Below are 13972 nucleotides of genomic sequence, written 5' to 3' on the forward strand. Positions count from 1 at the left end.
TAATTTTCACCAGTAAAGTAGTAGCTTTCAGATTTGAAATGCGAAAGAGGTATTTTTTGTTCCGGTCTCGCCTTTCTGTAAGTGCTCCGTGGCAGTTCTGAGTAACCGGTGTTGTGTTTCCTTTCAGACTGGAGACGGTGTCAATGATGCGCCTGCTCTGAAGAAATCGGAGATCGGCATCGCCATGGGCTCTGGTACTGCAGTAGCCAAAACTGCATCAGAGATGGTGCTTGCGGATGACAACTTCTCCACCATCGTGGCTGCTGTTGAGGAGGGGCGGGCAATCTATAACAACATGAAGCAGTTCATCCGCTACCTCATCTCCTCCAACGTGGGGGAAGTTGTCTGGTGCGTCCTGGTGCTGGGTCACTTAAGTCAGGGTTTGTGATTACCGCTTTTCCAGGTCTGCTTTATGCCCAGCGGTACTGGGCTTTGTATGCAAGTTTGGGGTGGGGGGTGCCAGGCCGTACAAAGAAAGCCTTTGTGAAGGGAGAGATAATCCAGCTCTTGGGGGACTGTCTGCCAGATACCCTTTAACATAGAAGGGTGTTTAGATTAACGATGCCAAGTAACACATTTCTTCATCTACTGTTTATTGGTTTTTACGGAGGACGGGGTTGGTAATGCTATTGAAAAGGATATGGTGACCAAAAATAATTTGGGTTTTTCCTCTTCCATCGGATGGGAACAGTATTTTCCTGACAGCGGCCCTTGGCTTTCCTGAGGCTTTAATTCCTGTCCAGCTGCTTTGGGTCAATCTGGTGACAGATGGCCTGCCTGCCACTGCATTGGGGTTCAACCCTCCCGATCTAGACATCATGAATAAACCACCCAGGAACCCAAAGGAACCACTGATCAGCGGGTGGCTCTTCTTCCGTTACCTGGCTATTGGCTGTGAGTATAGTTTTCTATAATGTGGTTTAAGTGAGTGTAGTTGTGTTTTTTTTTTCCCTTGTGTATTTTTCATTCTCATGAAGTAGCGAAAAATATATAAATAATGGAGGGTGCACTCTTGTAGTTCAGCAGACTGTTTATTTTTATTGTTGTTATTTTTTTGCTTTTTGGATCACACCCGGCAATGCACAGGGGTTACTCCTGGCTCTACACTCAGGAATTACTCCTGCCGGTGCTCAGGGGACCATATGGGATGCTGGGAATCGAACCTGGGTTGGCTACGTGCAAGGCAAACGCCCTATCCGCTGTGCTATTGCTCCAGCCCCTCAGCAGACTGTTTATAGTAAAAGTTATTCATTTGTTTTAGCATCTTTATTCTCTCTTGGACTCCCCCCCCCCCCCCCCCCCAAACCTTTTCCTAAGTTAAGAGAAAGAATTCATGCCTTCATTAGCAGTGATTGGTAAAACTCAAGCCCTGGCCCACCAGCCAAGTTTTCCTACATATGTCCTTGATACAGCTCTCCTCCTAACCTAGGGTGCTGAGTTTCTTCCTGGTTCATTGAGACGAAAGGAGAAGCCTTGGGCTGGAGACAGAGTACAGTGAGAGCTTGCCAGTTCAGTCTGGCACACCAGATAGTCTAACTGGACCCCTGAACACGTCCAAGTGGGCCCAAAAACCAAAAGAAAGGGGGAAACATGGGGCAATTAAGTAACTTCGTATGGGTCCCATAGGTGTTGGTATGCTAAAATTTTTCAAAGATTTTGGGGATCAGATGACTCGGGCTCAAAAGCACTTGCATAGCATGATTAAAGAGTTCAAATTTCAATACCACCCATAGGAATGAAAGCAGTCATGCCAGTTCTGAGAAAGACTGAACAATTACCCATCAGGCAAGGCATTTGCCTTGCATGCAGCTGACCTGGCTTCAATCCCCAGCACTACGTATGGTTCCCAAGACCCATCAGGAGTAAGCTCTGGTCACCAGGTGTGCCCAGAAAACAAAAGAACTAACTGGAAGATAGTTCAGTGACCTAAAAAATTACAGAAGGCAGTTAATGAGACTGGGAAAATTAACATGCACCCAGGCAGTAAAAACCTGCTCCATTGTGTAGCAGTCTAATGTACCTGATCTTTTCGATCTTTTAAAATTACTCTGAGTACTTGAATTGCTGCTACATCCCCGTTCCCAGTCACCTACTAGCTTTGTCTAGTAGAATCAGTTGTACCTTTTTGTTGGGCGCTATCTATCCGTTGGGACATTGTCCTGTTTTCATGTCTCTGGGTGACCCACATTGCTTCTTTGTGTAATATTCTCCCTGAATTCAGAAGCAACTTGTGTGGGGCAGGGGGCGGGTAGCTTCGGAATAAAATTAAGGCATTGCTGTATTTGTTCAGGGTTCTGCACTCAGCAGCATTTCTCTATAGAGTTTCTGCTAGGCCTTGGGTGGAACAAATAAATTGGAACTGGTTGCTTCAGGGACTGGATTGACTAGTACAGCAGTCAAGACATTTGCCTTGCATGCCAGTGACCTGGCTTGGGGTTCTATCCTCACACACCATACGGTCCCCTGAGCAATGCCGAGTGTGGCATAAAAACAAAAAAGTTGTTGTCGCTCCAGTATGCCTAAAACTAAAAACTCCTGGCATCTGGCTCGAAACATGTGCCTGCAGCCTTTAGCATATAATTATTGGCTGCTAATTAGAGGTGGACATAGCTAGTGCGGAGTTCATACCAATTCCAATTAGTACGTTTTCTTACAGGTTCTAGAAGTTCTTGCCTGGTTCTTGTGCAAGGTACTCCGCCCAGAAACACTTAACACTTCAGTCTAGATGCTTTGGCTGATGCAACTGAGCAGATGCTGCTAGTGACAGCAAAGGGTCCTGCTGTCAGCATCTTTTCCTCTCAATCCTCTTGGGAATAGGCCTTTGAGGCGACTCCTACAGTGAACACAGCCGACTGTTGACTTGCCGTTTGTTCTCAACGTCCTGCTATTTTTTTCCAGGTTATGTTGGCGCTGCTACTGTGGGTGCTGCTGCCTGGTGGTTCATTGCTGCCGATGGTGGTCCAAGAGTGTCCTTCTACCAGCTGGTATGTCTTTATTACTGTACTTTAAGATGGAGCATTAAGTCTCCCAATCAGGTTTACCTGGAACTTTTTTTGTGCTTTGGGTGTCTTGTCAAATAACAACTTTATTATATTGCCTGTGTGGCTGACCCAGGTCTGATTCCCACCAAGAGTTGATCCCTAAGCACAACGTGGAGTGAGCCCAGAGCACAGCGAGGTGTAGCCCCAAAACAAAATAACTTTACAGCTCTAGCAGTTCAGCACTGTATCTAAGATTATTCTGAGGAAACTGGTCTTTGGAAAATGGGTTGAGATCTCATATGGTCTACTTTGTGGAATTGGTGAATGGGTTTTAGAAATCTACCTGGCTCATCAGGAAATTGATTGGACTTTTATTGCAGAGTCATTTCCTACAGTGTAAAGAGGACAATCCGGACTTTGAAGGCGTGGATTGTGCAATCTTTGAGTCTCCATACCCAATGACAATGGCGCTCTCTGTGCTAGTAACCATAGAGATGTGTAACGCACTCAACAGGTCAGTGCGTCTCCTCGGCGAGTTGGGGCGGGGGCTCTGGTGGCCATGGCATGGGGAGGTTTGTGTGTGTCATGGTTAAGTGAGGATCGCAGGAAAGTTCTTTGAGAACAAGCAGTATGGTTTTAAAATCTTCAATCTCCAGGAAGCAATGATGTTCTTTCAGAGTAGAGGCCAGAAATAGGGACTGCCTACCCACAGGGAAGGAGCAATTGCCCTCTAGCACTGAGACAGATTATATCATCCAATTAAGTCGGTGACAAAAATGGAAATATCTAAATAGCCTGTCAAGGGCAGTTGAGAAAAAAGCTTCCAGTCACAAAAATGGAATCTTCTGTCCAAAGCCTAGATTTTTAAATCGGGTTTGTCCTACATCTGAACAGTCTCCATAGTTAGAAACTTGAATTGGTAGAATTAGGTCAGTGGACAAACATGATTAAGATGTGGGCACTTGGGTGACAGGTGGGTGCTTTGCCTTCTTGGTGGCATACTTCACGCGCCTCTCCTTGTTTTGCAGCTTGTCTGAAAACCAGTCCCTGCTAAGGATGCCTCCTTGGGAGAATATCTGGCTCGTGGGCTCCATCTGCTTGTCCATGTCACTCCACTTCCTGATCCTCTACGTGGAGCCCTTGCCCGTAAGTGGTGCCCAGGCCTGGCTGAGGGCTTTCACCGCTGTCTCCTGAGCCTTAGGAATCTGATGAGGTCTCTTTGCTGTTTCAGCTTATCTTCCAGATCACACCACTGAATTTGACCCAGTGGCTGATGGTGCTGAAAATCTCCTTGCCTGTGATTCTGATGGATGAGACACTCAAGTTTGTGGCCCGCAACTATCTGGAACAACCTGGTAAAGAGTGTGTGCAGCCTGCCACCAAATCCTGCTCGTTTTCGGCTTGCACCGATGGGATTTCCTGGCCGTTTGTGCTGCTCATAATGCCCCTGGTGATCTGGGTCTATAGCACAGACACTAACTTTAGTGACATGTTCTGGTCTTGACTGACAGTTTTACATAAAGAAGATGTTTAACTTAATCAATTAATTTTTTTATTGTTTAAAGCAACTTGTCTATTTCTGCTGAATTTTCACATGAACATATTGGCTGGTGAAGGAGGTTTCATACTCTAGATTTTGTTTTGCTTTTTCTGACTCCAGTGGGGCAAGATTTTCCTTTTTTTATACACATAATTAAAGTGGCCATTGACATGTACAGAGAACTAACACTATTTTATGCAAATATTTTTTTGTAGATGAAAAAGCATGTACAGTGTTCTGTTTAATACATCCTTGTATAAAAAAATAGTTGAGCCAGCAGACATTGTCAGCAAATTAATTGGCAGCAGATTTTAGGAAATGAATGTGTGTGGTGTTTTTCTAAAACTAAATAGCATGTATTGTGTCTTTTGCATGATCATTTGGATTTAATCTGAGATCACAGTCTAATTTTACCATAAGCCAATTTTTCTGCACTGAGCAGAGTACTGCTACCTCAGTCAGTATTTTTTTGATTTGCCGCTCCCCTCACCCTCTCCACCCTGTTCACCCCACCCACTCCCCGGCCCTGCTCAGCTGCTTCTCCTGTAGGGTTTCCATGGTTCTGTTTACATCGGTCTTAAGAGGTATGCCTGTTCTCGCTTGTGCAGAAAACATTGTTCCAGATTCAGTCAAATGAGTTCATGTCCCCTCACATAGTTTTTAAAGTTATTTATTTAAATGTCTAAATGTATTTTATTGTAACAGACATTGTTTTGCCAACATTGCCTATTCCAGTGGCACTTCATAATCTAGTTTAAACAGGAAAATAAAACATTTTAAATGGACAGAGAAAAATAACGGTCTTGTTTTTAACTCTTCAAGTGGCTTAGCTTCAACTGCGATAGATGTCCAACTTTCTCTTAAGTTCTTAGGACTTTAATCTTACTATGCTAAAGGGGAAGAAAGATCTGTTCTGCTGCATTAGTAGCTGTAGGAATTTTCTTATTTTTTTATGTATAGGCACTAATTGTCATCAGTGTACATTTTATGCAAGTTTCTGCTGGCCTGTTTTAGAGAACCTGGTGTAGAGAACATAAGGGCAAGTGTGTGTATGTGCGTGTATGTGTTTTGTAAAATCTGTAAATAGCACATGACCAAATGAACATATTGTATAGAACTATTTTTATTTGACTGTGGCACTAACCACCACCATCATAAATGTTTGCGCATGTTCAAGATCAGTCTTACCAACAGTGTATAAGTCATTAACAGTCCTAACTGTGGTGTTTTTCTCCAATGCCTTCCAACATCCGTCAACTAACGTGAGTATTCCCCCTGGGGTTTGGATGCCTTAGCCGGATGAGCGAAGCTCTAGTGAGAGAAACCCTATGCTCAGGCATCGGGGGTAGCAGGCTGAAGACAGGCGGGCCCTGTGTGCACCCCAGGTCATAGCAGACCTGAGGCGAGTGACACAGAGACTAGCAGAAGCCTGAGGGGGAGAGAAACTGTACCTTTGCTGTTGCTGAGATGGACTCACAAAGTCTTGTCATTGGTTCGTTTGGCCTTTGTTAGCTGCAGAAACTCGTCCCAGAACCTGGTTCATTTAAAAAAGAAAGCAAGTAACTGAAACAGGAACTCAAACCCTGTCTTAATAAGCCAGCTTTTCCCACTTTCTGGAGCAAAATCCAGTCTCCCCGCCAAAGATGTGACTTAAAAGGCTACCAACGCTAAAGGGACAGCCCTGTTCCAGCTCCCGAAGCCTAAGGGAATACAGCCTTACAGCTTGGATACAGCCGGGTAGCCTGACAGCTTTTACAAAGCAATCTAGCATCACAGCGTGGGCTGAGTGGTTCAGTTGACGTATGTCTTGAGCTGGTGGGTGTGGCTCTCGGGGAAAACAAGCCAAAGCTGTTTCACCTGATTCTGTTCTCGATGGGGGCTGTAGAAGAGACCCGCGTAGTCCTAAATGGCCCTGGATCAGCTGCTGCCTCCAGTTTCTCACTGCTTTAGACCTGTGTCACCTGAGACTTCACATGCTGTCAGGCAGCGCGAGGGTGGGGAATCAGGCCCCATCAGGCCCATCCCACCAGGGGGCCCCCAAGAGTGGATTCGCTGCAGTAGCTTGTTCCACAGCTCAGATAGATTTCTCCCACAGGGAGAGCTCACAGAGGAGGGGGTAACATCCCCCCTCAGACTGGGGCCTCACCCCGAGACCTCAGAAATACCAGACAGAAGCACTAGCTCTTTGTCTGTGGAGCACGCGCCCAGAGTATGTGCCTCTGCAGTGCACAAGAACTAAAATTGTTTCAAAGCGGGGGGAGGAGGAGGGGCACACCTCACCTGGCATGGTGCACCGGGTCGTTCCTGGCAGTGCATGCATGGGTGGCCAGGACTGAGCTCGGGCCTGTCTCAAAGCATGCACTCAGAGCCCTTTGTCTAACTACCCAGTTCTGGCACACCGACACGAGGCACCGTGACACCGCGCTGCCTGTAAAGGGAATCTGCAGCGTAGCCTGCCCTTCTAGGACCGAGCTGGGCTGGTCCCTGGGGAAAGAAGGTGGCGCCCAATGCTACACTGCTCACTCCCTTGTTTAGCGTCCTCACCCTCTGCACTGTTAACCCATCCCTCCCTTCTGCTGCTGCAGTGAAGTGTCTGCCTGGTGGGAGTCTCCTGTGAGTCCGTGGTAGCCTCCGGGGTGTAGCCAGATACACACACAAAGAGGAGTCGATGTCCAGTGCACGCAATACGCTACCCCGTGTGGGCAGTGCCTCAGGGACAGTTCAGTGCGAAATGCTGGCCTTAGAAGATCAAACTGAGCATTCCTTTAATCTGTCACCATTCGTCTTAATAGTTACTCTAACTTTTTCACCCCATGTTTCATAAAGCTGATTTCCTCTCTTTTTCCTTTTCAGCAATACTGGAGTAACCGCTTCCTAAACCATTTTGCAGAAATATAAGGGCGTTCGGTTGCGTGCATGTGCGTTTTTAGCAACACATCTACCAGCCCTCTGCATGATTGAGGTTGGGGGAAAAGAAAAGTAGAAAAAAGCCCCCGACTCCTTGTGTGTTATGTGGAGGAAATGTGTATTACCAGTGGGGGTTTTAGCTTTTAAAGTAATTACAAATGTACAATTTAACTCAATCAGAAAGTCTCTCCAGAGAAATTTGGTTTCTTTGCCGCAAGAAGGTTCTGAAACCTTAGAAGCCATCAGCCAAGTCTCCATATTTTTCTGTGCAAAATGTCATAGCTTATAAAAATGTTTAATCAATTGTAATGCATGCCTTCAGTTGTAAGTAGCCAGATTTCTCTACACTGTTAATGAAATGCTACTTTTTAATTGGCCCTGTACAGTTTGCTTATTTATAAATTTATGGAAACACTACAGGTGTTGAATGGTTAAAATGTAGGCCTTCAGTTAACTTGTTATTTTTTGAGTGTGCAAACAGCTATTTTGCACTGTATCAAATGTAACTTATTTAATGAAATCAGAAGCAGTAGACAGATGTGGTGCAATACAACTATTGTGATGCATTTATCTTAATAAAATGCTAAATGTCAATTTATCACAACGCATGTTTGACTAGACTGTAAATAGAGATCAGTTATTTCTGTGCTGGTAACAAGCATCGCACAGACATGGTTTCAGGTAAATAAATCTATTCTACGATAAGCTGCAGTGTGTTGCCTGTTCTGAGGGAGGGATGGGAGTGTTCCGCGATGACCTCCATACACCTAACCTTGGGCTGCTTTTACCTTTGTGTGGGTACAAGGAATGGGGGCGTTTTTAGGTTTAACTATCTGGGTAGGAGAATATGCTAGTTAACTCGGGCTCCACTTCCTACAGATGAGAAGAAGAAAGTCTAAAATGTTACTGGGGGACTTTGAGAGAGATGATAGCAAAAAGTTAGACTGGAGACTGTAAGCAGAAGTGAGGAAATTACTACTCTACTACTGCTTAAAGTCAAATATGGGAGAAAAAACTGAAATACAGTATTAGAATTCATGGGTTCTTCCATCACTTGGATGCAAAAATAAGTCTAGCACTCTGCAGGTACTCAGTATTTGATAACAATGGAACTATACCATAACCACCCAATTTTTTCTAGATGCTAGTCTTTGCAGTCAAGAATAGGGAATATGCCTAGATTTAAACAAGAAGCACCAAAATTCATAATTGAGATCATCTTGGTCTTAGGCAAGTTTTTAAGGAAGAATTAAGCCTCATGATGAAGTGCTACTCTTATCAGTAATGGTAGCACTGATTTGCTCGAGTGGGCACCAGTAATGTCTCCACTGTGAGACTTGTTACCATTTTTGGCATATCGAATACGCCACAGGGACCTTGCCAGGCTCTGCCATGCAGGCAGGATACTCTCGGTAGCTTGCCGGGCTCTCTGAGAGGGAGGGAGGAATCAAACTCAAGTCAGATGCATGCAAGGCACATGCCCGACCAGCTGTGCTATCGCTCCAGTCCATCAGAAACAGTATGAGGCATTAATGCACTTGCATTGCATGCTGCTGGTTCAATCCCTGGCAACCAGACATAATTCCCTGAGCAGAGCCAGGTGTAGCCCAAAGTCCCTATTATTCCCAGAACACTAGCTTATAATATGCAGTATAAAATGGATAAAAATCAAACTGTCCTCCCATTCATTGATTTGCTCGAGCGGGCTCAGTAACATCTCCATTTTGAGACTTGTTACTGTGTTTGGCATATCGAATACATCACGGGTAGCTTGCCAGGCTTTGCTATGGGTGAAGTACTCTCGGTAGCTTGCCAGGCTTTCCGAGAGGGGCAAAGGAATCAACCCCGCTTGGCCGGGCTGGCTGCGCACAAGGCAAATGCCCTACCACTGTGCTATCGCTCTAGCCCATAAAATGAATACCCATTGTATATTGATCACATGGGAGAAGCAAGTTTTCTCCATGCAGAAGCATTCTAAGTTCTGCAGCTACTCTCAGCCCTTCCCTTGTGATGAATGGGGGATGAGGGGGGGCGCACCTAACACTCCTTCCTTAAATGTGAAGGCACAGTGACCGCCCTCAGGTAGGCCATTTGGCTTGCATGTGGCCGACCCAGGTTAAGATCTCTGGTATCCTATAAGGTCCCCCAACCATTTCCTGGAGTAATTCCTGAGTGCAGAGCCAGGAATAACCCCTGAGCATCACTGGGTGTGACCCAAAAAGCAACAGTACTGAAACCTCACAGACGCGACCTCATCCAAATGAAGTCATCTTGAGAACACCCATCCTTGATAGAAGTAATGAGAGGGCATTTTCCTTTGGTCTTGTTTCCCAAAACACATGCTCTCTGCCAAACCAAGGGAAAACATCTGACAACCCCCAAAAGAGTCGTTCAGAAAAACACCTGACCAGTTTTATTTGGGGGCCACACCCATGGTACCAGGGGATTACTACTGGTGCAGTGCTCTGGAGACCAGGTGGGGTGAGCAGGTAAAGCCTTGAATGAGGCTGACCTAGTTGCCCAATAATCAACAAAGTTATCGCTGAGCACCCTCAAATGAGGTCTCCACAAAAATGTTTGCCGGATAATTGGGGGACAGGGGATTTGGCTGACACCCTGAGGTGCTCAGAACTTACTCCTGGGGTCAAACAGGCTAAGATTTCAGAGCGTGGTTGAATAGGGTAGATGGTTTAGGCATAAGGAAGCCCCTAGTACTGTTTTGTTTTGTTTGGCTTTTTGGATCACACCCAGCGATGCACAGGGGTTACTCCTGGCACATGTACTCAGGAATTACTCCGGACGGTGCTCGGGAGACCTTATGGGATGCTGGGAATCGAACCTGGGTCGGCCGCGTGCAAGGCAAACGCCCTACCTGCTGTGTTATTGCTCCAGTCCCCCATACCCGGTACTGTTTTTATGCCTTTCTGTAAGCCTAAAGACATTCTTGTTACCGTTTTTGGCATATCGAATAAGCCATCGAGAGCTTGCCAGGCTCTGCTGTGCAGGTGGGATACTCTTGGCTCTCCGAGAGGGATGGAGGAATCAAACCCCGGGTCAGTTGCATGCTCAGTAACCATAAGGCTTAAGAAACTAGAAAGAAGCCCAAAGCAGGCAAAAGGAAGGAAATAAAACTTAGAACAGAAATGAACCTAATTATTTTAAAATTTTAAAATTATAAAATTTTAAAATAAAAAGGTACACATGCCACGCACGTGGCCAGCCTCAGGCATCACAAGGGCCCAAGCAGAAGCACATCCTCAGGATCTCACATTAAACCAAAGGCCCAACTGGCCAAGAACTTGGGGGGCAAGGAGCCCCAAATCCCAAAGGTGCAAGAAAGTGGAGGCTCCCAATTCTGGGAAGGAAGTGAGACGGCCGCTTCTGAGGCTGGAGAGGACTGATCCCCCAAACTTGGAGCTAAGAGCTGTAGGGAACCAGCAGAGATCACTAGGCCCTTCAATCTGAAATTCCTCCTAGGAGTCTCCCCTAAGAAGGAAAGGCTGTGAGCAAAAAGGTCACCAGAAGGTTATGAGAAGCCTTGGGAGGCTCAGGTGGCCAGTGAGTGTGCATGGTGCTGGCAGCCTTCAAAGGCAGAGGCTGTGCACTGTGGATGACTGGTCGTTCACTCTTTTTGCAATCAAGTGTGTCAAGATTATTAGAAATTGAGCTCCCATTTGACCCAGCAATACCACTCCTGGGAATATATCCCGGAGAGGCAAAAAAGTACAGTTGAAATGACATCTGCACTTCTGTGTTCATTGCTGCACTGTTCACAATAGCCAAAATTTGGAAAAAACCTGAGTGCCTAAGAAAAGATGACTGGTTAATGAAACTTTGGTACATCTACACAATGGAATACTATGCAGCTGTTAGAAAAGATGAAGTTATGAAATTTACATACAAGTGGTTTTACATGGAAAGTATCATGCTAAGTGAAATGAGCCAGAAAGAGTGGGATAGACATAGACTGCACGCATCTGGGGAATATAAAGTAACCGAATGGGAATCGAATTCCCAAGAATAGTTGAGATTAGTACCTGGAGATCTGCTCCATGGCTTGGAAGCCGGCAGCACATCCTGGGGGAAAAGGCAGCTCAGATAGGGAAGGGATGTTTGGAGGACTCGCTCGGAATGTGAGATGCGTGCTGAAAGTAGACTATAGACCGAACACGATGGCCACTCAATACCTCTATTGCAAACACCCTAAAGGAGAGTGAGCAAAAGGGAATACCCTGCCACAGAGGCGGGATGGGGTGGGGGTGATGGCGTGGGGGGTGGGAGGACTACTGGGATCATTGGTGGTGGAGAATGGGCACTGGTGGAAGGATGGGTACTCCATCATTGTATAACTGAAACCCAAGCATGAAAGTTTGTAAGTTTACAACTGCACTTCCATGGTGTTTCACTAAAAAAAAAAAACATTATGGCTAGGATGGCATTAGAACCAGAGGTGGGTCTCCATTGTGAGACTTATTATTTTTGACGTATCGAGTATGTCATGGGTAGCTTGCCAGGCTTTGCTGTGCGGGACCCACCCACCCCCCAAAAAAAAAGATCAAGGAGTACATCACCACTTAAAGAAATTTCTTTGTTCAGCACAATTGCCTTGCTGTAACTTTTCACGGAATTCTCAGTAAGGTAAAACTTAAAAGCTTGGATGCAGGGAGACATTGCTGGACTAGAGCACATGCCTTACAAGAGGGTTCAATCCCAGTACAGGGCAGGAGCCGCCCTTAGTACTACTGGGGATTCTTCCCGACCCATCTCCTAAAAAAAAAAAAAAAATCTCACAACTTCTAGAGGTAGAAATGTATTTTGTGGGGACGCTTTGGGGTATCGCGAAGAATGGAAAAGTGTAATGTCTTATATTCTTTTGTATAACAGACTGACTACATACTTCATTTTACATTAAATCATGCTATTTGAAAGATAATCCATTTACATATACAACAAAATTTACCATCTACACTTTTCTTGGGGTGGGGGTGTGCCCGGGGTACTCGGCAACCATGTGGTATGTGGGACTGATCCAGACTTCTGCATATAAGCATGTGCTCCCATGCGCTCTAGCCCCGTGTTAAGCATGTTGAAGGGCACAGGGTAGCAGCTTAAGCACAGCCCAACTGGAACCACAGCCACGTCCCTCCAGAAAATGCTCGACGGTTCAGGCAGAAATTCAAACCCACTGAGCACCAAGTCCCCTCACCAGTCACCACCAATCTATTCTGACGCATTTGCCTCCCAGATAAGTAGGGTCACACAGGCATCTCTTCTGATTAGTTTATTTCACTGAATGTCCCCAAAGTTCATCTATGTTCATGCGTGTGACAGGATTTCCTTCTTTTTTCAAATACAGCATTGTGCGAACGGGGGGGCTTTTGCTTATCCTTTCATGCAGCAGGGGACACTATGCCTGTGACCACTGTCCCTGGGGAATGCTGCTAAGCACATGGCTGGGCACGTCGTCCTGAGACCCTGCTTGTTCTCTGGAGCAAGTTCCAGAATGGACTGTTGGGTCAGGTGGGAAGTTTCCATTTCTGAGTCACTGCCAGATGTCTCCACAGAGAACGGTGCACACCATTCCCGCCGGCACTGCACAATGAGTTACTTTCAAATTGCTTCACTAGCTGCTAAGGAAACCAACTCATGGATTTCTGGCTTATTTTGGTGTTGCTCTATTGTGTGGTTTGTGAATTCTGTGATGAGCCTGCTGCCAACAACTGCTAACTTCCACGGCGAACTGGGAGAGTCCCGACCTTATCTGATCCCACGGGGCTGATGCAGCAAGAGCCGGGGAGAAACCCACTGCTCCCCAGATGCAGGGAGACTGGAGGGCAGCGAGTAGGGCACTTACCTCAAAGGGCCCTCCCAGTGCCAAGGGTTCCTGGTGGGCCTGGCGTGGCTGCTGTCCTTGGACACCTCTTGTCAGCAGAGAAACAACTGCAGGGTCACTGCAGGTTCACCCATGGTTTCAGGGCCAGCTGAGCAGGCCTGGGCTCCAGAGAGCTGGTCCTGAGAACTGCTCCATCTGAGGTAGTTGCAGTGAGGGCCCTCACTGTCGTCAAGCCTGCAGTTACTTGGACCCTTAACCCACCTCAGTATTCTTGGTATTTGGTCCAGGGAATACCCTCACCGGAACAGGGAGTCAGGGTAAAAAATGTTAAGATCAGACTTCTGAGCCCAGCTCCTGGATTTGAACGGTTTACATTAGGCCTTGAGAAGCGATTCATACAAGTCTGAGCATCAGAGATAGGCTAAAGCTGGTGTGATTGCCTGCGAGGCTGAAGGGTGGCCTCCACACTGGCTCTGACTAGGAGTGTTCCTGAACACATCCCTGCAAGCACATGGGTCATATCTGCCAACAGGGCAGGGGTTCAGAAGTAAAAATCAAATGGGGCCAGGGGATAGTGCAGAGGGCCTTGCACACAGCTGACCCGTTCGATCCCTGCCTGGCCATCTATATGGTCCCCTGAGCACCGCCAGGAGTTTGAGTGCAGAGCCAGGTATAACCCTTGAGGATCTCTGGGTGGGAACCCAAAGTCTT

The 13972-nt window shown here is 46.4% G+C and overlaps 1 protein-coding gene across 2 annotated transcripts in view; it reads left to right on the forward strand.

The window, feature by feature from the left end:
• Positions 1–8133, forward strand: part of ATP2A2 (ATPase sarcoplasmic/endoplasmic reticulum Ca2+ transporting 2) — a 47167-nt gene extending 39034 nt beyond the window's left edge. Inside the window, exons 15-21 of one of the 2 annotated variants that reach the window (XR_008791235.1) lie at positions 128–348; positions 692–894; positions 2899–2984; positions 3362–3495; positions 4010–4127; positions 4213–5783; positions 7375–8133. Coding sequence is in view for 1 of the 2 variants with exons in the window: in XM_056107240.1 (XP_055963215.1) it covers positions 128–348; positions 692–894; positions 2899–2984; positions 3362–3495; positions 4010–4127; positions 4213–4336; positions 7375–7388 (900 nt within the window). In the remaining variant the exon portion in view is untranslated. The remainder of the gene's footprint in view (positions 1–127; positions 349–691; positions 895–2898; positions 2985–3361; positions 3496–4009; positions 4128–4212; positions 5784–7374) is intronic. The other variant, XM_056107240.1, reaches the window with a different exon arrangement.
• The last annotated feature ends 5839 nt before the right edge of the window (positions 8134–13972 follow it).

Source organism: Sorex fumeus, unplaced genomic scaffold (genome assembly GCF_029834395.1).
Source record: "Sorex fumeus unplaced genomic scaffold, SorFum_2.1 ptg000155l, whole genome shotgun sequence".
Classification (NCBI taxonomy): Eukaryota; Metazoa; Chordata; class Mammalia; order Eulipotyphla; family Soricidae; genus Sorex; species Sorex fumeus.